The 26173-nt window shown below is 50.2% G+C and overlaps 2 protein-coding genes across 3 annotated transcripts; both read right to left on the bottom strand.

Annotated features, from left to right (window-relative positions):
* Window positions 1-219: 219 nt before the first annotated feature.
* On the bottom strand, window positions 220-5973 carry Mrpl58 (mitochondrial ribosomal protein L58). 2 transcript variants are annotated; one of them, XM_090350249.1, is made up of 6 exons: window positions 5846-5973; window positions 2928-2964; window positions 2100-2159; window positions 896-978; window positions 639-808; window positions 220-393 (listed from the first exon to the last, which is right to left on the bottom strand). In XM_090350249.1, the coding sequence occupies exons 1-6, from the start codon at window positions 5942-5944 to the stop codon at window positions 309-311; spliced, it is 534 nt and encodes a 177-aa protein (XP_090206375.1). In that variant the 5' UTR covers window positions 5945-5973; the 3' UTR covers window positions 220-308. The 2 variants fall into 2 exon arrangements, with proteins under 2 accessions (XP_090206375.1, XP_090206374.1); XM_090350248.1 differs by having other exon boundaries at window positions 5759-5972.
* Window positions 5974-10452: 4479 nt separating this feature from the next.
* Cdr2l (cerebellar degeneration related protein 2 like) lies at window positions 10453-23862 on the bottom strand. Its single transcript, XM_090350247.1, has 5 exons — window positions 23354-23862; window positions 16160-16272; window positions 15212-15360; window positions 14288-14452; window positions 10453-12951 (listed from the first exon to the last, which is right to left on the bottom strand). The coding sequence occupies exons 1-5, from the start codon at window positions 23430-23432 to the stop codon at window positions 12060-12062; spliced, it is 1398 nt and encodes a 465-aa protein (XP_090206373.1). The 5' UTR covers window positions 23433-23862; the 3' UTR covers window positions 10453-12059.
* Between the last annotated feature and the right edge of the window lie 2311 nt (window positions 23863-26173).

Below are 26173 nucleotides of genomic sequence, written 5' to 3'. Positions count from 1 at the left end.
CCACACACACACCCATGCGCCATACTGTAACGGTTGGTGCCTGGCAGATCTATCTCGCTGAGAGAAAAAGAAGGAATTCGGCTCTGAAGCATGGTGAAGGGGAAGTAGAGCCCAGCAAGCTGGGAAATTTATTAGAGCCAGCAATGTGGGGGGATGGGAAGAACACCTGACATTGCCTAGGGACAGCTGACAGTTCTTGAATGCAGTCAGTGTGCAATCATTAGCCATAGACAAATAACACAGAGCAATCTTCTCAAGGTGTTCCTGCCATGTCCCTGAACACTGGTCTTTGCTGCTGCGGGGCGGCTTCAGTCCACATCTACCCTCCTGCTTGTCTTTATGGCAGAATTGATTCTCTTTTGTCTCAGCCTTTCCCGATTCATGTTTTCTATCCTGGAAACAAAAACACAGCCGTGAGACCCAGATATCCAGTCAGTGCTTTTCAGAGTGATTAGAGGAGCCAGAAACTGAATGGGGACCCACGCAGCCCCATCCACGGTGCCAGATGTGCACTTCTGGGGAAGGTCAGAGTCCTTACCTGCCTCTGGGGAGGACTTAGGCTCCACCCCACCTCCTCTCACTGTGCAGCCTTTGGCCACACAGACTAGTTCAGAGCAGCCTAGGGTACTGTCTGATACCTAATTCTCCGGGTCTGAGCATCTTCTCTGGATGGCTCCTTGGGTGTCTGGCTGGCCTCAGTGATCATGTCTCGAATTTTCTGTAGGCAATCTGCCAGATTGCGGAACTGAAAGCGGCTGCTTTCAGAGGTGACTATCAACTCGCCTGCTCGGTTGATCTTATTTTTATGCTGCAGAGAACAAAGAAAACAATGGGTCCTACAAGGGGCAGGGTTAGCCGCTGTGTGGCGTCAGAAGGAAGAACGGCAGGTGAGTACCCTGACTGCGATCTTCTGCCGCACAGGCTCTGCTATCCAGTCTGCGGTTGCCAAGTGGAATCTGACCTCCGCCTTCGAATTCACTGTGGATGAAAGGAGAACAGGGCCTGGGTCACAAGGCTCTTGGGAAGGCCCAGTGCCCGAGGGATTCCCCCACTCCCCCAACTCTGCATGTTGCTGCCTGTATGAACCAGCCACAGCACAAGCTTTCAAAGCTAAGACAAAACAGATCCTGGTAACCCAATGTACAGTGCTTGTGTACAGTTCTACTGTGGTCCCAAAAAGGAGCAGGAATGTGTCCCGTACAGAAGAAAGGGAACCATCAGGCACCAGCCTATAATCCCAGCTACTGGGGAGGCTGAGATCTGAGGATCCAAGTTCGAAGCCAGCTGGGGCAGTTAAGTTCATGAGACTCTTATCACCAGTTAACCACCAAAAAAACCAGAAGTGAATCTGTGGCTCAATTGATAGAGCACTAACACTGTATATAAAAACTTAGGGACAGTGCTCAGACTCTGAGTTCAAGTCCCAGTACTGGCACAACAAATAATAAACAAACAAACCAAAAAGAATGAAGGAAACCTATTCTTGGACCAGGCTAGCTGCTCACACTGAGTACTCTTTGTTCAGCTTCACAAGCCCGTCCTAGTCTAGCAACCCACAGAAGAGAGCCTTCGAGTCAGATCACAGTCAGAATAGAGAGGATTATTCTAAGCTGGTAGCACATAAGCTGCTGCTGAAAAATCCCTTTATTTCACAGGCATGCAGACATAGTAGACACAGTGTTCCCTTCTCAAGCTCAACCCTGGGTTGAGTGGGGTTTTTTTAATATATTTTTATTGTAATTAATAGAAGGGTTACATTATACTCGCAGGATAGAAGGTGAATTACTTCACAAACATTGCTACCCCTTCTCATGTTTTTGTCCCCATTTTCCTCCCCTGACTCTCTCCCCTTGAGTTGTTTTTGTTTTTTTTTTTTTGTTTTAAGGGTTTTTTTTGCCAGTCTTGGTCCTTGAACTCAGGCCCTGGGAACTGTCCTTGGGCTTTCTCAAGACTAGTGCTCTACCATTTAAGCCACAGCATCACTTCCAGTTTTTTTCTGTGCACATAGTACCGAGGAATCAAGCCCAGGGCTTTGTGCATACTAGGCAAGCACCAAGTTGAGTTTTAAAGTAAAAGAAAACACACCAAGGTACCTATACCTTTGTTAACGTTCTGCCCCCCAGGCCCGCTACTCCGACAGTAAGATATCATCAGGCGATCTGTGAAATGGAGGAACACACACACACAAATGACTATGCCATGCCCTAATATGCAACCTGCTAACCTACTACCAGTCTAGCTTCCCCACCACACAGCCCTCCCTTCTGGTTACACTCAGTCAGAAACTGAGATCTATGCTGGAAGGGTGACTCTAATGGTAGAATGTGACTAGCAAGTAAGAAGCTCTGGATTTAAATTCCAGTACCAAGCCAGGTGCCAGTGGCTCACATCTCTGGGGCTTAAGATTTGAAACAGATCTGAGCAGAAAAGTCCATGAGACTCTAAAGAACCAGCAAAGATCCAATGGAAGTATGGCTCAAGTAGTAAGAGTGCCAGCTGTGAGTGAAAAAGATCAGGAACTGCAATCACACACCAAGTTCAAGTTGAACTGGAGGCAGAGTTCAAGTAGTAGCACATTAACTGTGAGCAGAAAAAAACTGAACGAGAGAATAAGGACCAGAGTGAGTTTAAACTTGTAGTAATATGCACACACACACACACACACATATGAACACAGAAGTGAAGAAAGAAAGAAGAAAAGAAAGGGGGAAAAAAGGAAGGGAAAGAAGGAAGAAAAGAAGAAAGGAACTCTTTATGTGTGTGGTAGCCTGTGTAGTTGTATATAAGCAGCTATACAGCTATTTACTTTTTACCCAGAGACCATTTCTTTTCCTTAATTAGGCGAGGGATCTGGAAGAAACATGTGAAGGATTGGGGGGTGGGGTTTCCTACCACTGACCTATACCTCTGGTCTCCTTCTTACTTACCTAAAGGGATGTCATTGCTGGCTTGTTTCAAATCATCCTGCAAGGTAATGTACACAGTGTCAAAAAAAAAAAGTGTTACATGCTGGGAGACTCCCTAACTGGTCCAGAGCAACAAAACAAGTGATGTTAAAACAATAATTCACCCAAATAAAATAATAATGACCATTTTCAACAAAATCATCATATCAGAGTGACAGAAGAAGCATCTGCTGATTCCAGACACACCACCTTAGAGGCACTTCTCTGGGAAACGGTACTCACATCTCCAGCTGTCCCTGTCTGACTGGACATAAGCTCTTGGGGGTACCACCAGAGACCTGGGGAGTGTTTGTACACGTGTATCTGTGTGTAGCCACAGTATGGAGCATCCTCTTCTACCCCAGAGCATCAAGCCTGGTCACCTGTACACCCTGCTCCTTCAGGTACCATAGGAGGCTCACAGGTGAGGCAATCTGCCTTGATAGGGCCTGGGACATCTGCCCTACAGGTTCCTGTCAAACTAACTTACCTCAGGACTCCTCATCTGGATCTCTCCCTAAGCTCTTTGTCCAGCAATGATCTACAGCGTTAAATCCTTGGGACCATAGGCCCAGCACATTCACTACCCTCTTCAAGGGTTTTTGGCTCTCTAAGCACAAAGCATCTTTATCTGGATCCCTCCTGGCTGCTAAACTCCAAGCCCAGGCATTGCCTCTATCCCTTTTGTCTTAGCATGATTGAGGGAAGCTGGGTGACAGTAGCTCACACCTGTAAACCTAACTACTCAGGAAGCTGAGATCTAAGGATCGTGGTTCAAAGCCAGCTTGGGCCGAAAAATTCCTATGAGACTCTTATCTCCAATTAATCACTCAAAAACTGAAGTCCAGGCTGGGTGCCAGTGGTCTACATAATCCTAGCTACTCAGGAGGCTGAGATCTGAGGATCGCCAGTTCAAAGCCAGCCTGGGCACTAAAGTCCATGAGACTCTCCAATTAACTACCAGAAAACTGGAAGTGGTGCTGTGGCTCAAGTGGTACAGCACTAGCCTTGAACTGAAGAGCTCAGGGATAGTGCCCACGGCCAGAGTTCAAGCCCCATGGCCGACAAGCAAAACAACAACAACAAAAAAATCCTGGAAGCCCAACTGTGGCTCAAAGTGGTAGAACACTAGCCTTGAGCAAAAAACCTCAGGGACAGGGCCCAGGCCCTGAGTTCAAGCCCCATGACTGACAAAAAAAGAAGAAAAAAAAAAGATTGAGGGAAGATATCTTCCCTATGTCTCTTCCTCAGAACCTCTTTCTTAGCTCTTTGCAATCTTATTGTGTATATGTGTGTGTACAATGTGCAGGCATATGTACTAGGGCTTAAACTAAGAGTCTCATGAAGGGTTCACAGCTGATGCTTTACTACTTGAGCTATCCTTCAAGTCTGGCATTTTGCTGTTTAACTGGAAATAGTGTCTAGCAGACTTTTCTGCCTGGGCTGGCTTCAAACCATGATCTTCCAGGTCTTGGGGAGGACTATAGGCATAAACCACTGGCTTTCTGGCCTTTGTAATCTTAAATACTGGTGTGCACTGGAAATCATTTCTCTTTTCATACTTCCATGATTAAAATGTCATCTATGTTGGTGACTCACTACTTGCTGGCTCAAACAAACCTCTTTTCACACAACTTCAGTTCCATATGTACTTGTCACACCACAGGGACCATCACAGGGGACAGGCCTTCCACATACACAGGAGGGTTAGAATCTGATCAATTTGTAATATTCCTGCTGCTTCCACCCTGCTTATCCTCTCTGCCTGCATTATTACAGCCTCCTAATTCATCTTGCTACGGCCATTCTCTATAAAGCAGTGTGGCCAGACTCTATCAAGGATCCTTCTAAAACTGGGTTCTATCATTCCATTCTCTAGCTCAACATTCCAGGAGGTCTCTACATTCAAAAGAAAGGTTAAAGGCGGCCGGGGGACATTTTTCCTATCTACCTTTCTCCTATGGCGCTTCACTCTGCACTTGCCCTGATCAGCCATACCTGTCCAGTATGCTACTGCCTTGAGATGGTTTTATGTGCTACTCACATGTGTGTGGCTGAAATGTGTATTTCTGTATGTCTGTTTATCTGTGTCTATATAAATACCCGTGAAGGGGTTATAAAAAACTGCCTTGGAGCATAAAACACACCTGGGGTGTTCACCTCCCCAATATTCTCACAGCTCATTGATTTGTTTCTCCTGTTATTTAAGTACCACCTCTTCACTGGGCCCTGCCCTACTTTAAAGGGCAGCTCTATCTCTAGCATTCCTCCTTCCTTCTGGGCTTAGTTAATTAACTTATTTTGTGCCAGTACCGGGGCTTGAATTCAAGGTCTGGTCACTGTCCCTAGCGCTTGACCAACAGCTCCACTTTCCGGGTTTTGAGTAGTTAACTGGAGATGAATCTCACGGCGACTTTTCTGCCCCGGCTGGCTTCGAACCGTGATCCCCCGATCTCAGTCTCTTGAGTAAGAATTACAGGCGCGAGCCACCTGCGCTCGGTAGCCCCTGCCTTTTGTTATGCCATCTTGGAGGGCCAGAATGCCTCTGAGGGTAAGACGGTGGGCCTGACGACTAGGAACAAAGGCAGATCTCCAAAGCCACAGGTCTCCAAAGACGTCCACTTAACCGACTCTCCCTAGGCCCCCATCGCCCAGCCACAGGAGACCATGCCACTCACGACAGGCCCCGCCCCTCGGTTGCCACGACGACAGGCCCCGCCCCCAGACGTCACGTTCCGCGCAGAAGCCTTTCTGTGGCTCCACGCACGGCCAATGGGACCCCGTCTTCATTAAGGTTGCCCCTCCTGGCTCACCGGCACCCTCCAGGCGGTGTCCGCACCCTTGGAATCGGGGTACAGTTTGTCCAGGCTGTAGCTGCTCTGGAACTCGGTGCCGTCTACCTGTGTGTGTAGAGCCCGGCGGGGACAGCATACTGGTGGCGGGAATAGCCAAGTTCCGGCCCGTCTAACGCCCCAGCGCAGGCACTTGGCCGCCGCCATGGTGGGATCTCAAGCCACTTCCGGTGTGCGTTCCCTTCTGCAGTCCCCTGGTTCGCGCTGCCCTGGAAACTTGGGTTCCGCCCCGCTTCTGTCGTTCCGTCTCCCTTCTGGGGCTCCTGACCTGGAGGCGGCCGGCTGGGCGCCGCGTGCTGCTGGGTCAGCTGGGCAGCGTGGTGAGCCCTTGTAATGTCAGCACTCAGGAGGTTGAGGCAGGCGGAGCGCGAGTTAAAGAGACCTTTAAAATAAAACTCTGGATTCCTTGTCCTTAGAAATGCTGCTTTTCTGAGTGTTTTCAGTCTCCTCCTGGATTCTTCAATATCCACATCAAAGCTGTCATCAGTGTAATCTTCCCCTGTGACCCAATCTTATTTTTTTAATTTGCTTGCCTGCCTTCTAGCTACCCATCTCCATGTTGTTTTCATCATCCAATCTTCTTTTTCTAATTTAACTTCCTGTCTCCCAGCCAGAATGTGAGCCCTTAGGAGAGCACCTCCCTGCTTAGCGACAGGCACATGGCACATCGTGGGCACCCCACAAATATTAAGCAAGGTAGAGGAGAGAATGAGACAAGCCGCCCTGGGGTGGAGAATAGAGCAGCTGGCAAGCTCCTTTCACCTGCTGCTGTAGGAAAACATGCAGAAAGGAGGCCCTTCAGTGGCCATGTATATTTGAGAGTTAACTTTAGACACCGCTGAAAAGATCTGAGATCTTTCCAAAAGGCGGCCTATCAGCACACCTTTGTATGTGTGGGAGACAGGTTAGGAAGGAAGGACACAGAGGGAAGTATTTACAAAGTTTGACCCCGTCCAGGGTTAGGAAGGTGATTCTTCCAGCCAGGAGGTAAGGGAAGCCTAGAGAGGCAGGTACAAGGGGCCTAAAGTTAGCCCCTTGTGCATATGTGGGGAATGGGGATATACTAAGACTTGAACTCAGGGCTTTTCACTCACCCCTAGCTTCCCCCTGCCCCATGGCCGGTGCTCTATCAGTTGAGTCATACACTCACTTCCAACTTTTGGCTAGTTAATTGGAGATAAGAGTCTCAGGCTTTCCTGCACAGGCTGGCTTTGAAATAGGATCCTCTGATCTCAGCCTCCTGAGAAGCTAGAGTATAGATGTGTAATCATCGAGCCACTGACACCCAGCCAGTCAATTGCCCCATCCTGTGTTATTTTGTTGTTTGTTTTTTTTTAATAGCTCTGTTAAAACATGAACTTCAGGATTGAGAAATTCTAATTCTGAAAAGGTTCCAAGTAAGCCAGCAGTTTGAAAACAAGCTAAAACTTAAGTTCTTTTACAAACTGCTGAGGGAAAAATGGAACTCAATGACTGTAGTCATTAGTTGTAATGCTTGTGGTAGTTTTCTTCATGAAGAGTACTATTTTTAGGGGGGAAAAGCATAATTACCTAGAAAAATAAGCCCCTGGGATAGTTTTAAGTATTCCCTGAGGGATGCTGGCTGATTGAAACAGGAGATTATCATCAAAGGGAGCCTTTACTATCTCTGCATCATTGAGGAGATAAACCAGTTTCCAGCCACTGATATTGTAAACTAGGGAGGGTTGGCAATTGACATCTTCCTTTTGAGCTCTAGGCTGCAATGAAAGTCTCCTGGGTCCTTCTTTGTCTGACACAGTCCCACGATCTCAGAGGGAACAGAGTTGTCTCCATGGTGACTGGAATGAGCTGCTCAGGAGAGCAAAGTCTCTCACTCAGGTCTAGGACTCAAGATTATAAATAAGAAAATCAGAGCTTATTCCATCTTTGCTCCCAGGCTGGAACCCAGCCTTTGCTTGTGCCCCACGGCCACAGGAAAAGGAAGCTGCAGGTTTCCATGGCCCCAAATAAACACAGCCTGCTCAGGCCATCTGGTGGCCTGGATTCTGGGAGAGATGAGGGTAGAGGAGAGAATGAGACAAGCTTCCCTCGGATGGCAAATAGAGCAGCTGGCAGCTCCTCTCACCTGCTGCTGTAGAAAAACATCCAGAACGGAGGCCCTTCTGGGAGAAACAGGCCTGAGAAACAGCCACCTGTTCCCTTAGAAAGGCCGACATGGAAGACTGATGTCAGGGTTTCCTTTCCCCTCCTTGGTGCCTCCAAGGAGGGTTGAGATAGTGCTTCCAGAGGGGAACATTCATGGGGATAAAAGAAAGAGGAAACAAAGGAAAAAGAATCATCAATGGCAAGCCTGGTGCTGCTTGCCTGAGATCTCAGCACTCAGGAGGCTGAGGCTGGAGGGTTGCCAGTTTGAGGCCAGCCTAGGCTACATAGTTGCTGTTTTTTTTTGTTAGTTGTGGGGCTTGAACTTAGGCCTGGGCACTGTCCCTGAGTTTTCACTGCTCAAAGTGCTTTACTACTTTGAGCCATGGCCCACTTTCAGTTTTCTGATGATTATTTGGAAATGAGTCTCATGGACTTTCCTGCCTGGACAGGCTTCGAACCTTGGTCCTCAGATCTCAGCTTCCTGAGTAGCTTGGATTACAGGCATGAGACATCAGCACCCATCTTGTGCTACATAGTGAGATCCTTGCTCAATAAACAAATCATCAAGCCATTCCTGGAAGTTGATGGGCTCGCAGATACCAGTCCTCACCTTTGTTGTGTGTGTGTGTGTGTGTGTGTGTGTGTGTGTGTGTGTGTGTGTGTGTGTGTGTGTGTGTGTGTGTGTGTGTTGTTCCTGGGGCTTGAATTGGGTCCTCAAGGCTAGTGCCCTATTACTTGAGCCACAGCTCCACTTGCAACTTTTTTTCATTACTATGTTGTGCCAAGATGGTTCCATGTTTTGGGAATGACCCTCTCCCCCCTTGTTTAGGGCTCATGTACTTGAACCCCAGGTGGTAACAGCTTGGTGCTCAGTGGTTAGACACCTGAGCTCTGATTCGACCAGTGGTTTGAGTTAAATAGCCAATCAGGTAATTATACTTTCCCTATAAAAGCAGTGTAAAGTTCTTGCTAAGGGCCTTTTAGCGTTGCCGGCTGCTGGTACGCGGAGGCCCGAGTCTAGACTCGTAAATAAAATGACCCCTACTTCTTAGCTTTGACTGTGACCTCTGGTGGTCTTTTCGGGGTTCTAGGGATTTGGGTACAACCTTTGTAGTTAAGAATTTCATGGACTTTCCTGCCTGGGCTGGCTTTGAATTATGATCCTCAGATCGCAGGCTTGTTAGTAGCTAAAATTACAGGTTTAAGTCACTAGAGTTCTTCCAGATACTTGAGGAACATTAGCTTTTCTTGAAGCCCTGGGGTGGGAAATCCAGTCTGACTAGCTCTATCCAGAGTCCACTTCCTGCTTCCTGAAGCCATGTCTGTGGCAGGTTTGTCTACACAAAGTTGCCTTCTTCCTGTAAACTGCTTTCTTTACCACCTCTTCCTGTCCTGTCTCCTGAAAACAGCAACTCAGTGGGGCTTTTGGGAGTTGAGAAGGTGCCAGTTCTGGTAAGGAGAGTTGGAGAAACCCTGCAGGGAGTGAATATCCACCAGTAAAGCCTTAATAGTTTTAGAGCTGAGGGAGAATGCTGAGTTCTGGTGGCTTTTGCCTGTAATCCTAGCTACTCAGGAGGCTGAGATCTGAGGATCAAGGTTCAAAGTCAGCTCAGGTAGAAAAATCTTCAATTCTTTTTTTTTTTTTTTTTTTTTTGCCAGTCCTGGGCTTGAGCTCAGGGCCTGAGCACTGTCCTTGGACTTTCTCAAGGCTAGAGCTCTACCACTTGAGCCTCAGCACCACTTCCGGCTTTTTTCTATATGTGGTACCGAGGATTTGAATCCGGGTCTTCATGCATGCTAGGTAAGCACTTTAACCACTAGGCCAAACTCCCAGCCCAAATCTTCAATTCTTAACTGGCAAAAAGTCATGAGTGGTGGTATGGTTCAAGTTGAAGAGCACCACGCTTAAGCAAAATAAAGAGGGCCCAGGAGCATGGAGCATGGAGTATGGCCTTACAATAGTAGAGTGCTTGTCTAGCATGCATAAAGTCCTGGGTTTGATTCTTTGGTACCAGATACACAGAAAAGGCTGGAAGTGGTGCTGTGGCTCGAGTGGTAGAGCACTAGCCTTGAGAAAGCCCAAGGATAGTGCCCAGGCCCTGAGTTCAAGCCCTAGGATTGGGGAAAAAAAATGCTTAAGCAAGAGTAGAAAGCCCCCAATGCCTCAAAAAATGATTTAACAGCAGCATAACTGGGTTGAGCATATGTGCCCTGGCTGACGTAGAACCACTGTCCAATTTCTCCATCATTCCACCTTCAATTCCGAATTAACTTTATCTGATTTGGGGGACAGGTCTCCCCTACACCAATGTATATACTCTTAATGGAATTGTCTAGTATGTTGAAGACTTTCCCCAGAACCTCCTTAGAATAGTATGGATGCTATAGGAGCTGAGGTGAGCAGGGGCAGGCTGAGAAGCCAGGTGCATCAGAAGACAGGCAGAAGGCCACAGGGGAGTGGAGCTCAGACACCTCCCTCATCTGCCATGGCAAGAGGCAGGTCTGTGACACACAAGGCTGCGGTGCTGTTTCTGCTTTGAGAATACTGGTGCATTTTTTTATTAAAGAAGTGAATAAAGCATTTGTAAATATATTTCTCTCATGTACACTTCGAAGGGGAAGCTGGGTGGCTGCTACAGAGCTGGGGAGCAAAGAGACCAGAGCTCCACCACCCCCTCCTGCCCCATATGACACAGACATGGAGGGCTGGGAACTGTCCAGCCCCAAAGGATAAGATTCTAAGTTGTCTGAACAGAAAGACCCAGCCAGCAGCTGGCATCACAGTGCCTCCGGGAGCTAGGTGGCACCTCCAGGGAGGTCAGGCATGCTAAGAAAACCCCTTGACCCATTAGAAAGAATAAGGCATGAAGGTTTCTGCTGTGTTCCTGCACACAGAGCAGGGCCACTGTCTTCCATGGCTCCTTGGACTTCCAGGATCTCAAGGAAGGCAGCAGAAAGAACCAGAAGCCTGAAGGACTTGCTGAGGATAGGCTGGGGACATCTCTTGGCTGAAGCTTGATTCTCTGAAGTCTGAACCCTTAGGGTTAAGCTGGTGCCTCCAGAGCCCCGCACCCACCCGAGGTGAGAGGTAAAGAGCAGGCATTTTAGTGTGTGAGGGGAGCTTTTTCTTGTTCCCACCTCTGCCCAATCTGAGATGAGAATCACGGGGAATCCTCAGTGAAGGGAATGGGGTGACATGCAGAGTGCTGACTGGAAGCACATGCCCAAGACATTGGATGGGGGGCTGCAGCTGTGCCCTGAACGGGGTCTGGGAGCATGGAACAAGTGAGACATCATGGTCCCTGAGATAGGGCAGCGCAGAGAAGGGAGGCAGAGGTTGTGGGCAGACATGGGGGTGCGGGGGGAGCTCTCTACCATCCTGGGCCCTGGTAGGCTTCCAGCCTAGAAGCCATTTCCAAGGCTGGAGATGGAGGAGGTTGGGTCTGAGGGAAACAGGGGCACCACTTGAGTATGGCTGTGGAGGGGGCTCCATCTCCCCCTCTTCTGATTGGCTCCAGATCTGTCATGAACTGAGGGTCCTTGCCAGGTCTGGAGCAGGGGAACATTGGGCCTGGCTCTGCAATACCAGGGCCATCTGTGACCTGCTCAGGGCCCTGGAAGGGGGTGGGTGGGACAGCTGGTACTAAGGGAATGACAGCATGTCATGGCTGGAGAGAAGCAGCGGGTGGTCCAGGGGACTCTGGAAACCAGCAATGGCTGGCTCTGAGATTCCCCCTTCAAGTGTTTCCAGTTGTGGCATGGGGTCAAGGAGACTTGCATTATAAATCTCAGAAAAACAACTTTGGAGAGGGAGAAAAAAAGTCAGCTGAGCCAGAGTTGCTTCCTGACATTTGGCCACCATCTGAGAATGAGGCTCAGAGCGAGGAAGCTGGAAGTACAGGGGCAGGGGACGTTTGGCTTTGAAACTGAGCTGTGCCTTCAAGCTGAAGCGGGGTGGCCAAGGGCTCATAGAAGACAGGACAGGTAGGCCATTTGCCAACCAGAGTGGCCTCACCTCCCTCACCTGTTGTGATGCAGTGTGGCTAAAGGGTCCCTTTCCTCAACAAAGATGGTGGTTCAGGCATGGGGGACCCCATCGCCGGGAGCCCAGGGGAGGCTGTGGGGTGAGGAAGGGTCACTTGCTGCTATGTGTCTTGACTTTGGTGGCGTTGATGTCAGCCTTGGTCTTCTGGATTCTGGCAAAAATCTCCTTGAAGAGCGCCTTGTACTCGGGCTGGCTCTGCTCCAGTCTCTTGTCCACAGCCTCCACATGTTGGCTCAGGCTCTTCTCCGCTGTCTTGGCCTCCCCATGGCCCTCCTCACCACCCCGCAGGTCCCTCCACGAGCTGTCCCGGGAGATGGGCCGGGAGGTCTGCACGCCTGCGTGCCGCACTGCGGCCCCATGCTGCCGGCACTTGCTCAACAGCTCCTCGTACTTGTCCAGCAGTGCGTGGTACTGCTCGTCCACCTCGCGCAGGATGGACATGCCCCGCCGGCGCACGCTGTTGGCATGCAGGGTGAGGTTGCCTGCGTGCCTGCTGGCTGGGTCTTTGGCCACGATGGCGTTGAGTGCAGTGTCGCTACAGCTCTTCCGCACTGCGTGTCCGGGGGAGGCAGTGGGAGAGGAGATCCCATCCTGACCTCCGCAGCTGTCCCCATTTCCTGGTTGGGGATCATCCGCCTCAGGAGCCTGGGCGAGGGGTGCCAGCAGGGCCTCGTCCAAGTGGTCATCCCGGCCTAGCAGGTAGGTCTTGGCCTGCTTCATCTGCTGTAGCTCCAGAAGCTCTGCCTCCAGCTCCTGCACCCGCAGGCGGCAGCCCTCCATCTCACACAGCTGCCCCTCCAGCTCCGTGTACTCCTGTAGTACTGCCGTGTACTCTCGCTCGGCCCGGTCCTTGCGCTGTCGCTCCTGGCTCACCTGAGAGCGGAGCACCCCCACCAAGGTCTGCAGCCGCTCATTCTCCTGCTCCAGGGGCCGAGGGCCCAGCTCCAGCGAGGAACTGTGCAGGCGGAAGGCATCCTCGCACCTGCAGGGATGGGGGATTGGCAGTCATTGGTCAGGGCCAAGGTCCCCAGTGCATCCTGGGATGTATGCTAGGTAAATGCTTTAATACCGAGCTACATCCTTAGCCAAGCCCACTTCTATCCCCCCTCCCCCAATTTCTTTCTGCACCTTTTAAATTTGGTGCCTTTTCTGGGACTTGAAATCAGGGCCTTGCACTATTTTTTTTTTTTGGCGGGTCATGGGGCTTGAACTCTGGGCCTGGGCACTGTCCCTGAGCTCTTCAGCTCAGTGCTACTGCCCTATCCCTTGAGCTACAGCCCTACTTCCCCTTTTCTATTGATTAATTGGAGATAAGAGTCTCATGTTCTTTAGTGTCCTGGGCTGGCTTTGATCCTCGTTCCTCAGATCTCAGCCTCCTGAGTAGCTATGATTACAGGCGAGAGGCACCATGCCCAGTTAGGGCATTGCAGTTTTTCTGGGCTTTTTATCCCTCATGGCTAGCCTTCTACCACTCAAGCCACACTTCCACTTTAGGCTTTTGGCTGCATAATTGGAGAGAAGAGACTCCCAAGCTTCTGTGCCCAGGCTGGCTTTGAACTGCAGTCCTTAGATTTCAATCTCTTGAGTAGCTAGGGATACAGATGTGGGCCACAAGTGCTCAGTATTAGAGCTTGAGCTAAGAGCCTGGATGCTATCCATTAGCTTTCTCGGTCAATGGCTGGCACTCTTACCATTTGAACCATAGTTCCATATCTGGCTTTTTGGTGGTTAATTAAAGGTAAGAGTTTCAGCTCACGCCTGTAATCCTAGCTACTCAGGAGGCTGAGATCTGAGGATCACGGTTCAAAGCCAGCCCAGGCACTAAAGTCTGTGAGACTTTTTGTTTTTTGTCAGTCCTGGGCCTTGAACTCAGGGCCTGAACACTATCCTTGGGCTGTCTCAAAATTAGAGCTCTACCACTTGAGCTACAATACCACTTCTGGCTTTTTTCTATGCATGTGGTACTGAGGAATTGAACCTGAATCTTCAGGCATGCTAGGCAAGCACTCTCCCACCAGGCCAAACTCCTGGCTGGTCTGTGAGACTCTTATCTCCAATTAACCACCAGAAAACTGAATGTGGTGCTATGGCTCAAGGGGTAGACCTTGACCTGAAAAGCTCAGGGACTGTGCCCAGGCCCAGGCCCCGGCCCAGAGTTTAAGTCCCAGGACACACACACACACACACACACACACACACACACACACACAAAGTTTCAGAGACATTCCTGCCCTGGCTGACTTTGAATTGCAATCCTTAGATTTCAGCCTCCTGAGTATTCCTCCTGGAATTCAGAGGCCCTGGGGACTCTCACCTACCGGGGGCTGGTGCACAGCTCCTTGAGGCAGGGGAAAGTGTGGATGGTCCTCCTGCGTTCCCGCTTCTCCCGGCGTACCCGCAGCTGCTCCAGGCCCCGCAGCTGCTCCACCTGTCCTTGCAGCTCCTCTACTTGGGTCTGAAGACGTTCGATGGTCTCTGTCAGCCTGAGGTGAGGGGAGCACATAGATAGAAGTTTGAAGGGGATAGGAAAGCCTACACAGGGCAGTCTTGCTCCCTGCGGGTGAAGGCACATGAGGGGCTGGGCACTGGTGGCTCAGGCCTGTAATCCTAGCTGCTTAGGAGGCTGAGATCTGAGGATCCTGGTTCAAAACCAGCCCAGACGGATTAATGCAAGGAACTCTTATCAAATGGTAGACAATCAAACCTTGAGTATAAAAAATAGGCAACAGCACAAGTCCTTGAGTTCAAGGCCCAATATTAGCACCAAAACAAAACACCCAACCTTGAATATGCTGAGATCAGACAGGGAACTCTGCATGCTAGTACTGGGGGCTGGACACTGCCTCTTTTTTACTCAAGACTAGTACTCTTATCAGTTCCATTTTTCTCTCTTGGCTGGTTATTTGATTGGTTCATTTATTCATCTTTTTTTTTTTAACCAATCCTTGGGCTCGAACTCAGGGTCTAGGCACTGTCCTTGAGCTTTCTCATGGGTAGTTCTCTACCACTTGAGCTGTAGCACCACTTCTGGCTTTTTCTGTGTGTGTGTGTGTGGTACCGAGGAATCGAGTCCAGGTCTTCATGCATGCTATGCAAGCACTCTACCAATAGGCCCCGCTCCCAGCCGTTGGCTGGTTATTTGGAGGTAAGGCTCTCAAGACTTTCCTAGCTGGGCTGACTGTGTGTCCCCTCCTCCCCCATGCCTGGGCCTCTCCCCTCCCCCACCTTGGCCTAGCTCTCACCCATGGATCTTCTGCTGGGCAGCCTTACTGTCCAGCACCAGCCTCTGGTTGGTCAGCTCCAGGTCTCGGGCAGTCAGGTCCAGCTGCTCATATACTTTTGCATGCTGCTCATTCACATGCCGTAGTGTGTCCAGCTGCTTGGTCAGGTACTATAAGCAAGAGATGGGTTGGAATAAAACATTTTTTGTTTGAACTGATGTTTGAACTCATAGCCTGGGCACTGCTCCTTAGCTTTTGTGCTCAAGACTACCGCTCTACCACTTGAAGCAATAGCATCACTTCCAGCTTTTTGATAGTTCAGTAATTGGAGATAAAAATCTCTTAGACTGTCTTGGGGCATGGTGGCTCATGCCTGTAATCCTAGCTATTCAGGAGACTGAGCTCTGAGGATCAAAGTTCAAAGCCAGGCTGGGCACAAAAGGACCTGTGACTCTTATCTCCAAATAAACTCTAGAAAAATGGCGAAGTGGGGCTTGGCTCAAGGGTAGGGCAGTGGCTAGCCTTGAGCTGAAGAGCTCAGGGACAGTGCCCAGGCCTAGTTCAAGCCCCATGACCCCCCCCCCCCAAAAAAAATATCTCTTAGACTTTCCTGCCTCGGCTGGCTTTGAACCAATCTTCAGATCTCAGCCTTCTATGTATCTCAGATTACAGGTGTGAGCTACCAGTGCCTGACCAGAGTGAATTTTTAAGGGAAGCAGGTCTGATGTCTCTGCCTGGCCCACTCCTAAGACTCCACTCACTGCTTCTGAGCAGTTTATCTTCAGCTGAGCGAGAGACAAAGACACGGGCTGCCTAGGACAGATGAGCAGGTTGTGAGCTGTGCAAGGCCTTGGGATCGGGGTTGTGTCTGCTCAGAGAGTGCTTCTTGCAAAGCAGGCCCTCGATGGGAGGGGGCCGCATGCACAGAGCTGCATGTGAGGAGGCTGCGGGTGCAGCCCCAGTGCTCACCTCAATCTCCTGCACTTGCTCCTCATTGGTGGAGTACATTTGCTGCAGTGACTCTTCCAGCTCTTTGTTCCTCTCCAGCAGCGTTTTCCCCAGCTCTGCTGCCAGGTGCAGGTCTGAGGGAGGGGACAGGAGAAGATAGCACTGTGAGAAAGGCTAGCATTCCCCTTCCCCCCACCTCTGGCAGGTCCCTTGATCATTCCAAGGCCACTATGACACAGGGAGACTGGTAAGAGACCTTTGTGCAGCTGTCATGTTTTCCCTAATGTCCTTTCTCACTACCTTTCCCTCCTTCCAAATCTGTTTTGTTGTTATTTCCAGTATAGGGGTTTGAATTCAAGGCCTCATGCTTGTTTGGCTGGTGTCCTACTAGTTGAACCATGCCTCCAGCCTGGCATTATGCTGGTTAGCTGAAATGGGAGTCTCAAGGACTTTTCTGTCCAGGCTGTCTTTGGACCTTGATTATCTGATTATTAGCCTCCTGGGTAACTAAGATTACATGTATGAGCTCCTGCACCCAGACTGCATGTTGTTTCCTGAGACAAGATCTCTTTATTTATGTTATTTTGGGGCCAGCACTAGGGCTTGAAGTAAGAGCCTGGGTGCTGTCCCTTAGCATTTTTGCTCAAGGCTGGTGCTCTACCACTTGAGCCATAGCTTCACTGCTGGCTTTTTTTGCTAGTCCTGGAGCTTGAACTCAGGGCCTGAGCATTGTCCTTGGACTTTTTTCAAGGCTAGAGCTCTACCACTTGAGTCTCAGGACTACTTCCAGCTTTTTTCTATGTATGTGGTACTTAGGAATGGAACCCGGGTCTTCGTGCATACTAGGTAAGCACTCTACCACTAGGCCAAACTCCCGGCCCCCACAGCTGGCTTTTTGATAGTTAATTGAAGATAGGAGCTTCTCAAACTTTCTTGCCTGAGGTAGTTTTAAGCTTCAGTCCTCAGATCTCAGCCTATCAAGCAGCTAGGATTATAGGCAAGAGCTACTGGCTCTTGGGCAGACTCCTTAAGTATCCCAGGATAGGCTCAAACTCAGGATCTTACTGCCTTAGCTTCTTGATGCTAAGATCGCAGGAAGATGCCATGACTCAAATGTAATGTCACCTTTTCCTAGGGGTGATGATATGGTCTTTGCCAACCGTGGGATTCAAAGCTGAAGTCTCTCCTGCTCTGCACTTTTTCTTCTTAGCACCATCTAAGCAAACAACATATTCATTTGTATTGTTTATCACCCATAATGAATTATATTTTGTTCACTGGTAAGCCCAGGGTCAGGACAATACATGGTACAGAACAGATCTATAATACATCATTTTGCAAAGAATGAGTCAGTAGAATATGCTAAGTACATCAATAAACATATGGGGCAAAGGAGTCACTAAGTAAGAAAGCTTCTAGGAGGCAAATGAGCAATGTTGCAGTTCGCTTTGGTGGGTGAGCAGGAGTTCAGCAAGGGTCAGATAAAGCAGAGTACTAGAATTGGGTGAGGCTATCCAACTTCTTCATTTTATAGGTCACAGGCAGTCCAAGGAAAATCATCTTTCCCATAGTCACCTGCTGGTTTCAGGTCTCATTACTTTGGTTGCCAGCTATTAGATGCTGGCGATATAAGGCCCTCTCCCAAACCTTCTCCGTTAGCCTCAAGCCATAGGTATGGCTCTGCAGGAGAGTGCCAGAGTAGCTGCTCCAAGCCTCATGTTCAACCCCAAGACCAGCCCAAACATTTCACCATTTAAAAAAAGGTCCAGCGTCAGTTGTTCACACAGTAATCCTAGCTACTCAGGAGGCTGAAATCCGAGAACTGCAGTTCAATGTCAGCTGGGCAGGAAAGTCCAGGAGACGTCAACAGGAAAAAAAAAAAAAAGCCTTACATGGAGCTATGGCTCAAGTGGTAGAGTGCTGGCCTTGAGAAAAAAAACCAAAACCAAAACAAACAAAAAAAACCCTCAAGGACAGCACCTAGGCCCTGAGTTCAAGTCCAGAACCCATACAAAAAAAGAAGTCTTTAGTCTCAAGCTGATGAAAATGGCAAGAACTAGTTAGAAATATAAACCTGATAAGAGAATGAAGATACTGGTTCTCTGAATCTATTAACTGTAAGTTGGACATCTACAAAATGGGAATGTGATGTTACAGTTTAGATCCCAGGCCTATGGTATGGTGTGTGCTTGGCAGAAACCATGGGTTTGGCAAAAACCAACCGTGGCTTATGATGAGAGCATCTCCCTACTTTCCTATTTCCATAATGGATGGCAAATGTTTTGCTTATAACCACACAGTAGTTAATCATTCTGGCCTAAGTGAGAAAGAGCAGAGGAGGGTTGAAATCCCAACCATTTCCCTATTTGGAACTGTTATGTGGCTGGGTACTGGTAGCTCAAGCCCAGAATCCTAGCAACTCAGGAGGCTGAGATCTAAGGATCATGGTTCAAAGCCAGCCTGGGCACTAAAGACCCTGAGACTCTTATCTCCAATTAACCACCAGAAAACCGGATATGATGCTGTGGCTCCAGGGGTAGGGTGGTAGCCTTGACCAAAAGAACTCAGGAACAATGCCCAGGGCCAGAGTCCAAGCCCCACAACCGACGGGGCGGGAAAAGAAAGTGGTAGAGTGCTAGTGTTGAGCAAAATAGCTTATGGACAGGCCCAATGACACACCAAAAAAGAAAAAGAAAAAAGAAGCTTGAGATCTGAGGATTGAGATTGGAAGCCAGTCTGGGTAAACAAAATGGAGAGATTCTTGTATCTAATTAACCACCAAAGAGCCAGAAGTGGAGCTGTGGCTGTAGTGGTAGAATGCCAGCCTTGAGTGAAAAAGCTAAGGGAGAGCAAACCCCAGTACTCGCATGCTCGCATGCGCGCATGCGCACGCACACAACACACACACACACACACACACACACACACACACACACACACGCACGCACGCACGCACGCACACACACACACACACACACGCACGCACGCACACACACGAACTATGATATGGTCTTCAAAGAGGCTGTTGCTACCACACTCTACATGGTGGCCTGCGTGGGGTCCCTTTACCTTAACCAGAGTCCAAAGCCACAGCATCAGAGGGGGAAAGAAGAAAGGCTGAGTGTTTCTCCTCCAAGGTCAGTGTCTCTGGCTCCCAAGGTCCTACAGTCTTCACTGTGCTATGAGCGGGGTCATCAGAGGCTGCCTAGTCACCTACTTCTTCAAGGATAGGGAGGAAGGGTCATAGTACAAGCCTCCTGAAGACAAGAAGAATCCCAGACCACTACACAGGTTCCAGCCACTGCAGGGGATGGTAGGAGGAGTCTAGAAGTTGCAGGGCAAGGAACTCAGTATCACCAGGCAGCTCCAGGTTCCAGGGAGGGTAGCTAAGCAGGAAATTGGTGCTGAGTGACAAGCAGCCTACCATCCCCAAATTAACACCACCAGGTCAAGGAAGATATGGAGTCTGAGCTTGCACCTCCCCTGCCAGGGCCTCTGGGTTTTCTGGGATCTCTTCCAGGGGACTTCAATTTTTATGACTGCTCCAGAGGCCTGAGAGGAAAGGGCTGGAGGGCCCAGGTACTGTCTTTGAAAGGATATCTCAAAGTTCAAAGCCAGCCGGTCTTGGTGGCTCACACCTGTAATCTTAGCTACTCAGGAGGCTGAGATCTGAGGATCAAGGTCAAAGCAAGCCCAGGCACAAAAGGACCTGAGACTCTTATCTCCAATTAACTCTAGAAAATGGGAAGTGGGGCTTGAGCTCAAGGTTAGGGTGGTATCCTTGGGCTGAAGAGCTCGGGGACAGTGTCCAGGTCAAGTAAAAGCCCCATGACCCCCCCCACCAAAAAAAAAAAAAAAAAAGCCAGCCTGGTCACAAAGTGACTGTCAAAAAAAAGAAAGAAAAGCCAGGCACAGTGTTTGTTCAAGCCAGTGTTCTTAGCTACTTGGAGGGAAGCAGAAATTGAGGAATCACGGTTCTAGACCGGCCTGGGAAAAAATAAATTTGTGAGACTCCATCTAAAGCAGTGGCTAGCCACAAAAGCACACACTGAACATCTCTAGCAAAAGCCTGAATAGGAGGACCACAGAATAGGCTGCCCAAAGAATACAGAAAAACCCTGCCTAGAAAATAACAGGCCAAGCACTGGTGGCTCACACCTGTAATTCTAGCTACTCAGGAGGCTGAGATTAAAGGACTGAGGCTCAAAGCCAGCCCAAGCAGACAAATCTGACACTTACCCCCAATTAACCAGCAAAAAAAGCTGGAAATGAAAGCATAGCTCAAGTGGTAGAATGCCTGCCTTAGCAAGCTCAGGGCACTGAATTCAATCCCTAGTACTATTAGAAACTTGAAAATCCCACTGCCCCTCAGCCAGAAGGGCAAACTCCAGAAGAGATTGGAAGGGAAGGAACAGGAAATTCTTAGGAATTCTGGAGTCCACAGATTTGGGGAGGGGGTGGTGGTGGTCAGGTCCTTTAGGGTACTCAAGATGGAGGAAGACTGTCCCCTCCTTTTGGCCATGTCAGAGCTCTCCCTAAAGAGGACTCAAGGTCAGGCTAGGCAGGTGCCTGGGACTTCAAATCTGTGAGTCAGCAGCCATCTCTGCCTGGACAGAGATGTCTACATAGTCTGCCACACTGGGTCGAACATGGGGGAGGGGGTGGGCAGACTGAGAGCCAATGCTTAATAATTCATGGCTTTTTTCTATTTTTAAAGTGGTCATGGCAGTGGGTAAGGAGAACGCAACAAATCTAGGCCCTCATCTGTCTCAACTACCTCCTTTCATTGAGGCAGAGCCACAGTCCTAGTCTGGCCAAAAATCCAGAAAGTGAAGTTAGGTTTGTACCTGGCCATGAGAAAATAGGCAAGGGGGTGGGAGGCACTGGTGAATGACTGGAGGAGAAAATCACCCCATGGGCCACCTAAAGGCAACCAGGAAGAGCTGGGGCAGAGAATTTGGAGACTGGGTGTAGGAAGGAGGAATTTCACAGGTATGTGACCACCCACTGTGAATACCCTTTGCTTGGGCTCTACGCAGGTCTCCTGGACAGGAAAAGGGAGGGGTGCTGGTGCTTTAGTGGTTGTATCCCCCACTTTCTACTTTCCAGTTTCTTACTTAGCTCCCAGGCCTTGGTACAAATGTCCTTTTCTCTTCCTTTCTTGGCCCTCCAGCTCAAGCTTTCTGAGTGTCTGCATCACTGTGTCTGGTCCAGAGGCTTGCAAACCCCCTGTTGCCATGACAGTTGCTGGTTTGATCTCATTTCTATCTTCTCTGCTGGAATGTGGGGTCCCCAGCGGGCAGGCTCAGAACAGCCCTTGGCCTATGCAGACAGATACCTGGGATTGTGGGAGGAAGTTCTAGTTTCTTTCCAGTCTGTCTAATTACTGGTTCTCCCTCCCCATCCCCCCACCTTATTTCTGGTCTCCAGCTACCCACATGACTAGTGTAGACTAGCAGGGACAGAAAAAGTGGGGGCCTGCAGGGCCCATTTCCTCACCAAACCCAGGGACATAGCTGCTTGGCCCTACTGCAATCTCCATACTTCTCTCTCCTCAGAAGCTGCTCATTTTCTTCCTGCCTCTGCTCTCTGGCTTCTTCTTCCCACATCTGGGCTGGGCATAGTGCCAAGCCTTCATCAAGGGTGCTGGAACTAAATGAGATGCCAACGATATCAGCATCTGCCTTCCCCAGAGGCCATCTTCCCTGGAACTTAGCAACTGATCTTTCCTTCTAAGCCTACCACTTCCATGCCACCATCTACATACTCTCTCACCCATACTTTAGTTACAAGCAGGCCTCCTCCCCTGGCCCAGGTATACCTAGGGGGTGAAGGGTTGTCACGATTCCCAGTTTCCAAGATGGGATCTAGCAGGCAAGTGAGGTCCAAAGGTTTGTGGAATGGAAAAATATCCATGGTGGGAGAAGGCGTTGTCATAGCAGTATGGGGGCATCTCACTGCAGGGTAGCTAGGCTAGAGTCTACACAATAGAGCACAGCAGGGTCTAGCCCAGCACCCTCCATCTGGCATGGTCCCCCCCAAGGCTCTAATTGACCTACAGTCCTAAGCCCAAGGATATGGCCTCATCTGAATGGAGTCTTGGCTGCCTGGAGAAGTGGGTCAGGGCAGGGAAACAAAGGCTGCAGAATCTGGGTGGATGCTTTCTGTGGGGCATAGCTACAGCTCCAGGTCTTAAGGCAGAGACCAGGGTACCAAGGACACCAAATACACCAGGCTTGTGTCCACAGCCTCAGGGCTTTCAGGTGACAGTGGGAAGGTTGCTTCTCCCTGGACATTTGTTCTTGTACCTCTGACCCTCAGCATCCAAGAAAGAGGTTCTTTGGTGTTGGAGAGGATGGATTTGATTCACTCCAGCAGGCTTTGGCCAGCCATACCGCCCCCCCCCCCCCCCCCCCCCCCCCGCCCCTACCCTTAGGCCTCCTCCTTCCTGTCCCAACAGCCCCACCCCTTCTCCCAGTGATGTCAAAACGGCCACCTCATCACTAGACTCTATCCCCTTCCAGTGGCCCTCTCTGCTCTCCGATGCGCCCTGGGATGCGGGGTGGCGGAAGGGATGGCTCCCTCTTTTCTCAGGCTCTGTGTTGAGACATGGTCTGCAATCCCTAAACTCGACCTTCTCCATGCAACAAGCTATTTGGGGAGGGGTCCCGGGAAGGGCAGGGCTAGGCGATTCCTCCCCTCAGGAAGCCAGATTGGGGCTTGTCTGTCTTCTGGGCTGGGTGCCCACATCACCCCTTCTCTGGGTAGCATCAGGCGAGTCGGGGGAAACTTTCTGCTAGTCTCAGCGCTCAGGAATCCTCCCAAGGACAGGTGCCGCTGGATCTAGAGATGACTTCCCTTCACCTAGATGACACGCTCTCACCAAAGCAGACCGGGAGCCCCCTCTCCCGTCCCCCTCCCAAAGACTTTTCAGCCAGCACCCGGGCACCCCCCACCCCTCACAAAACCCGGGACACCCTGGTTGCCGCCTCTGGGTGAGCTGGCGGGTGGAAAAATGGGAAGATTGCCCTGGCACTTTCGTAGGTCTCCTTCCGCCCCGTCCAGGCTTTACAGGACAGGAACCCACTGACCACAGCCCCCATCCTCCGGACGCAGCGCTGCTGGGGTTCGGCCCAGCCCAGCCCCTAACAATGGAGTAGCGGGCCGGGGGCGCAGGGGCACCCGCGTCCCTCCCGCCCTCCGCCACGCGCTCACCCTGCTCCAGATCCTGCTGGTCGTACCAGGGCTCCTCTTCCTCCGCCGGGAAGTCCTCCATCCCCGCGGCTCTCCGCATGGCCCCGCGGGGGGCGCTGGCGGGGGGTGGGCGCTGCGGCGGGCGGCGCCGTTCCACTCAGGGCCGGGGCGAGGGGCCCGGGACAATGCGGTGGCGAAGGCGGGCCGGGCCTCCCGCGTTGCCCCTGCTCGCGCCGCGCCCTCTCGCCATCAGCCACCCGCCCGTTGCTCACGGGCACGCGCGAGGGGCCCGAAGCCTCGCTCGCTGCGACCCCGCTCAGCCGGGGATGGGGGTTCCGGAGAGTCGGGGGGGAACCGCGGCACAAAGGACTGGAGGGGTGGGGACCAAGAGCGGGGCGGAGGGAGAAAATGTTCCGGCCCGCTCGAAGGTTCCGGCGCTTAGAAGGGCGCGGGCATCGCGGCGGGGCCTCTCTGCCCAGCTCCGGCTCGAGCAGTCCCCGGCCCGGCCCGCGACACCCAGAGCCGTTGCCGCATCTCGGCGGGGCGGGCCGGGCCCGCAGCTTCCCCGGCGCCAGCTCCGTGGGGTGGGGTCGGCCGGCGCCAGCCAATCAGGACGCGTATGCAAAGCTGGAGGCGGGGTCAGCAGGGGACCTTCCTGGTGTCCTGCTGTGGGAGTTGCGGGGTCCCCTCGCCTCCACTGGCCACCTGGCCGCCCCCCTCTGCCCTCCCGCTTCTTTAGATCCACCTGAAGTTATTTTGTCTACGTGTTGTCTCTGCTTCTGTGTGACTGCTAGGGAGGACCGGTCTCTTGTTCACAGCAGGACCTCCTCTCAGAAAAATAAATTGGCCCATTGATATCTCCCATGAACATTCTTTGAATGGTGTTAATTTATAATCTTGTAAGATTGAAAAGCCTCTGGCTGGAATCAAAGCAGGCTGGGCATAGTGAAGCTTGCATTCTGGGCTTTAAGTTTGTCTTTCTTTCCTGGGGTATCTAATTGTACCTGTTTAAACCATCCATTTTACCTATCCAAGTATTCTTTCCTTCAAAGAATTTTCAGACTCAAGCACTCATTTTTTTTTTTTTTCTGCCAGTCCTGAGCTTAAGCTCAGTGCCTGAGCACTATCTTTGGACTTTCTCAAGGCTAGAGCTCTACCACTTGAGCCTCAGCACCACTTCCAGCTTTTTTCTATGTATGTGGTACTGAGGAATTGAACCTGGGTCTTCGTGCATGCTAGACAAGCACCCTACCACTAGGCCAAACTCTCAGCCCTGCCTTGTCCCTTCTTGTCCTCAGGTAGCAGTTTCTGCTACCTCTCCACCAAGAAGGGAAAAATGTCCTTATAGATACTCCAGTTATCAGGTGACATTCTCCCTAAGTACATGGGGCCAAGGAAACCTGGACCAAGTGCTCTGAACCCAAACAAATCTGTCCTCTCTTATTTATATCAGGTACTTTGATATAACTAACACAGTTTTCCATCACTGTGACAAAATTCCTGAGACAAATCCACTTGGAAGGAGAAAAGGCTTATTCTGACTCTGATGTTTCAGTCCATGGTTGTTTAGACTTCTTGCTTTTGGACTTGTAGCAAGGCAGTATATCATAGTGGGAATATATGGGAGAGTACAATGCCTAATTGCAGGCAGGAAGCAAAGAGAGAGACAGGAAGGAACTAGAATCACAATATCCCCTTGGAGAACAAAGGCCAATAACCTAACTTCCTTCCCTCAGGCCCTACCCCCAAGGACCTAAATTCCTTCCCACAGGCCCTGCCTCTCAAAGGTTCCATCACTTCTCAGTAGCACTTCCTAATAGGCAGGTGACCAAGCCTTTTGTATAGGGTTTTATTTCATTTGAATGTTTTTTTTTTCTGTGATCCTCAAGCACTTTGTACAATATAATCTTCCTGGTATAACTTAATGAAAGTTAGTTGCTATTTGTTTATTTATTGTTAGTTGTAGGGCTTGATAGCATGGTGTTTTAGAAGATACTTCCAAATCATAGCAGTTCATTATCTCAGATATTTGCTATTGTGACAGAAAACTAAGACACTCTACTCACTAAATGAGTGGCTCAATTGTTAAGACAGGAGTGTTAACAAGAATATTGAGCAATTGGAATTCCCTCATGTTGCTGGTTTGTACTCTGTTACAGTTTGGGATTCCCAGGCAACTGGTCCTGGGATATAGGAAGTTGCTTAGGAGTGCACTGCAGGGAAGGAGAGCAAAAGGCAGGGCTGAGTAGAGGGAGAGCTTAGAATGTCACCTCAAGAAAAGCCATCTCTAGCTGGGTGCAGTGGCTGACGCCTATAATCATAGCTACCCAGGAGGCTGAGCTCTGAGGATCCTCAGATGGTGGTTCAAAGCCAGTCTGGGTACTAAAGAACATGAGACTCATCTCCAATTATTATTAACTAGAAAACAGGAAAGTGGGGCTGTGGCTCCAGGGGTAGGGCAATAGCATTGAGCTGAAGAGCTCAGGGACAACACCCAGGCCCAGAGTTCAAGTCCCATGACTCACAGAAAAAAAAAAAGCCACCCGCAAGAGCTCTGAATCTGCGGTGACCCTTCCAAGGTGACCCAAGTGGGATACCTTGTTTCTCATGGCTGGTGCTCTATCACATGAGCCATGCCTCTAACTCTTCATTTTTTAAAAATTAAATACTTTATTGTGATATATATATATAATAAAATGTACATCTTTTTTTTTGCCAGTCCTGGGACTTGAACTCAGAGCCTTGGCATTGGCCTTGAGCTTTCTCAATGCTAGTGCTCTACCACTTGAGCCACAGTACCTCTTTTGGCTTTTTCTGTGTACGTGGTAATGAGGAATCAAA

This window comes from Megascapheus bottae, chromosome 17 (assembly GCF_031878675.1).
Source record: "Megascapheus bottae isolate mThoBot1 chromosome 17, mThoBot2.hap1, whole genome shotgun sequence".
In the NCBI taxonomy this organism is placed as follows: domain Eukaryota; kingdom Metazoa; phylum Chordata; class Mammalia; order Rodentia; family Geomyidae; genus Megascapheus; species Megascapheus bottae.
This window is presented reverse-complemented; position numbering and strand designations above follow the sequence as displayed.

Coding starts and splice junctions, on each gene's coding strand:
- Mrpl58 (XM_090350248.1), bottom strand. CDS start 5,944: ATGGCGGCGGCCAAGTGCCTGCGCTGGGGCGTTAGACGGGCCGGAACT. Junction 2,965..5,758: donor ACACCGCCTGGAGGGTGCCG/GTGAGCCAGGAG, acceptor ATTACCTTGCAG/GATGATTTGAAACAAGCCAG. Junction 979..2,099: donor GGGGCAGAACGTTAACAAAG/GTATAGGTACCT, acceptor TTTCATCCACAG/TGAATTCGAAGGCGGAGGTC.
- Cdr2l (XM_090350247.1), bottom strand. CDS start 23,432: ATGCGGAGAGCCGCGGGGATGGAGGACTTCCCGGCGGAGGAAGAGGAG. Junction 15,361..16,159: donor AGCAAGTGCAGGAGATTGAG/GTGAGCACTGGG, acceptor TCTTGCTTATAG/TACCTGACCAAGCAGCTGGA. Junction 14,453..15,211: donor GCCCAGCAGAAGATCCATGG/GTGAGAGCTAGG, acceptor CCCTCACCTCAG/GCTGACAGAGACCATCGAAC.